Genomic DNA, 3,687 nt, shown 5'->3' on the forward strand with positions numbered 1-3,687 from the left:
CACAAATCTTGTTTGTTTATTTCTATTATAGGTGTCTTGTAGGAAGCTTCATAATTTAAAGATGGAAATTGCTGTGAAAATGAGAGTGAGATAGAGAATGTGAAGGAAGAAGAGGGATAAAGATAGATACCAATAGGGATAGAGTGAGAGATGTGAATGTGATGGATGGAAGAGGAGAAAGAGAGATTGTGAAAGAGTGAGAGATGGGAATGTGATGGATGGAAGAGGAGAAAGAGAGATTGTGAAAGAGTGAGAGATGGGAATGTGGAGGGTGGAGGAGGAAAAGAGAGGCAGAGGGAGAGAGTGAGAGATGGGAATGTGGAGGAAGAGGAGAAGGAGGGACAGAGTGAGAGATGGGAATGTGGAGGGTGGAAGAGGAGAAGGAGGGACAGAGTGAGAGATGGGAATGTGGAGGAGGAGAAAGAGAGGAGGGACAGAGTGAGAGATGGAAATATGGAAGAGGAAACAGAGAGAGGAAGTGGGATAGAGAGATGGGAATGTGGAGGGTGGAAGAGGAGAAAGAGAGAGGAAGAGGGACAGAGTGGGAGATAGGGTTAAGGTTTATCCTTTTTGGGAGGATAGATTTGATGCAAAATAAAGGATTTCCTGGATTTATTACGATGCTTACCATTTATCACACATTTGAAATTTCGTCAACCGCAATTCCCTTCTCTTACTCTCATTATTCCTCTGTCTATCTTTGTTGTGTCCATGCTGTTATTTCTCTTTCTCTCAATTTCGTTTTCTCTTTCAATTTCATTTTCTCTTTCTCTCCCCTTTTCTGACTCGGCAGGTTGACTGTATATGAAATGCTCAAATTATTAAAACAAATTACATTGCAGGGTGTATAACAAAAGAGAAGGAACAAGGCATGTTGTGTTTTTTTTGTTTTTTTTGTTGTTGCTTGTTTATATAGATTTCAACATTCTTCCTCATAAGAAATCGTTGCTTGATCACAGTTTTGCAAAAGTTCGAATATCAGCTCTTGGAAATTAGAATCAAATGTCGAGATCAAAGTTCATAGCAACCATACCATCATGAGAAGTTCAAACAATAGTATTTGTGATGAATATGAAGATGAAAGCCGATGATCACAAATAACGTACAGAAGATGGCTGACAATCACATAGAAGATGACAGTCATTCAAAGTTCGCAAGACAATAGTTGATGTTACATCCTCATCTCAACCGACGCAGGATGGTCCCTTTGTACTGACCACGTCCATCAGGATACGCTTCCATTATTGAGGCATGGACACATGCTGGCAGTTGCACCCTGATGTCCTTCCCGAGCCAGCCCCAACACCATCTCACGACTTTCCTGTAGGCCACATACCTGTATTTTCTGTAAAATAAAAAGCAATAAAAAAATTTCATTATTTTTCTTAGGATAGATGATTTGATGTCAAAATATTAATTCTTTATTAATTAATTCAGGAAAATAAAAATGATTAAAAAAAACTAAAATGACCAAGGGTTAGTCATTGTTTGTCGGGCGGTGGGGGGCAACATTCAAAATCGCATATAAAGTTTGTGTTTCATAACTACAGATTATTGGGGGGGGGGGGGGTAACATGCTAAAACTCACAAACCGGTGGTCATTCTTGCCTATTTGTATACATTTCCTGAAAAAGTGCCCCGAAGCACCTGCAGATAAGGCAGCTAGTACACCAGTGGTCACCAGGCAAGAATTTTGGTCAAAACTAGTAATTCAACTTGCGGTGACTCAATTCGTTTTTAAAAGTTTCACCCAATAACTTTCAAAATCAATCCATTTATTTTTTTGCCCTTGCCAAAATGATGAAAAGGAGAAACATAACTTACTCATTGTTCCTGTCCCCAAATGCTTTGGCTGCTCGGCGCCACCTATCTGTGTACTCCATCCATCCGATGTACAATGTTGTCGCATTTAGGATGGCCGGCTCAAACTCCTCAGAATCCACCAGACAACTTGAACCCTGTCGATCAGCCTCTGCCTTGACCTCTGCAATTTCCTGACAACAGACACAATCACCTTCATTGAAAGATGGAGGCACACGACATCTTCCACATGTACACCTTGAAATACAGAAAGATTCAAACAAAAATCAATACACCTACTATAATTTTATAAATATTTTATTACAGCTTCCTGATAAATATAAAAATGACATCGTTCTCGTAGTCATAGTATGGTAAGAGTGCCCAAGGCAGTGCCTATGTCTGCGCACCCACGTAAATGCGCGATATTTATAGAACAAAACATCAAACTGACACCAATTTTCAATCTTAACCTCAACAATTCATTTAGATACCAAAATTTGTGAAAATAATTGGGAAGATTAAAAATGAGTTTTAGCAAGTTTCATTTGCCACCCTGAAAATTTCAATCATTGTCAAAAAAGAAAAGTCTGAACAGGGGGTTGTCCCTGGTATGAAACTTCACTGTGCTTGATTGAATTGCGTGCAAAATAGTGAGTGCGCAGACATGGGCACTTTTCAGTTTTGCTACACAAAATGACGAGCCCGTCTGAAATTCGTTAAAAAAAATTGTTCTTGTGAATAATTTGTCGAGTTTTTTTGTTTCAGTAATCATTAGAATATGAAGAACGGAATAACAATGATGATTCTAAAAATAATATCTTACTGTGTAATGAAATCGAGGTCGAATTTTAGGTGCGCAGACATAGATCTAGAGAATCATTTTAACAATAACAAGTTAACTTTAGAATTAGACATGTTTATGACCGAGTCTAGAGATCTACGGTATTTGATTTCAATTTTGGGGGGGAATAAATATTTAGAATGCACAACAAATTCAATAAGCTTTTAAGTCTTAATTACCAATCCTCGACATTTTCATGAAGCCGATTTGCGTTGTTGGCCCTTCCAGCATCGCCAACATTTTGCCCAGGTTCACCACGAGGTAAAGGCTCATACTCCCACTCGACGATACGCCCGTGTTCTCCGGCGTCTGCATCACTTGCATCGCTGTTGGTATCACTGCTGCTGCCAGTACTGTCCGGACTGTCACTACTACCACTGACACTGTCATTTTCACCGCTTTCCCCGCAACTGCCATCCTCCTCACACTCAAATTCCATAACTAAATCATCTTGTGCATCTGCCCTGACGACTGGGGTAGCCATTCTCTTTAGAAAGACTTCTCAAAACTTCTCAAACTTCAATCGATAAAAAGCAGTAAGGATTCACGGTACGCAAAATCAATGTAGATCTCGAACATCGCGCGGCGAAGAATTATAGCAAACAATTCGAGTCTACACGAAATGACGTCACCCAAGTCCGTGCGGCGCGGGGGCTCTTGACCGAGGCGAAGTTGGGAGGGGGCGGCAGTTGTACTGTAATTTTCATTTTTCTCAGTAATGAAAGGGTATTTAATTTTTTCTTTCTTGTATTTGTATTTTGTGTTTCATTAGCCGTCTGTGGATGTATGGTTGTTTACGCTCCGGTCAAGGTCTTTAATGCTATCCCTTAAACCTCTAACATTTACCGACAAAAAATTGACACTATTCATTGATTTTCTTTTCTATTTATACACATACTTAAACAAAAATTGCAGTAAGAATTTGTTATCAATTGTAAAGTTTCCATGAAATTATGAACATCTATTGACCTTAAATTCAAAACAAACAGCTTCAATTCATGCGCCCCAAGTTGTAACTCGTGAGTATAGGCAGGAGCAGACAC

At 39.4% G+C, this 3,687-nt stretch overlaps 1 protein-coding gene across 1 annotated transcript; it reads right to left on the reverse strand.

Moving 5' to 3' along the window:
- Window positions 1-874: 874 nt before the first annotated feature.
- LOC115926080 lies at window positions 875-3,303 on the reverse strand. Its single transcript, XM_030990456.1, has 3 exons — window positions 2,824-3,303; window positions 1,825-2,058; window positions 875-1,345 (listed from the first exon to the last, which is right to left on the reverse strand). The coding sequence occupies exons 1-3, from the start codon at window positions 3,126-3,128 to the stop codon at window positions 1,180-1,182; spliced, it is 705 nt and encodes a 234-aa protein (XP_030846316.1). The 5' UTR covers window positions 3,129-3,303; the 3' UTR covers window positions 875-1,179.
- Between the last annotated feature and the right edge of the window lie 384 nt (window positions 3,304-3,687).

Source organism: Strongylocentrotus purpuratus, unplaced genomic scaffold, assembly GCF_000002235.5.
Source record: "Strongylocentrotus purpuratus isolate Spur 01 unplaced genomic scaffold, Spur_5.0 spur5_scaffold_19, whole genome shotgun sequence".
NCBI lineage: Eukaryota > Metazoa > Echinodermata > Echinoidea > Camarodonta > Strongylocentrotidae > Strongylocentrotus > Strongylocentrotus purpuratus.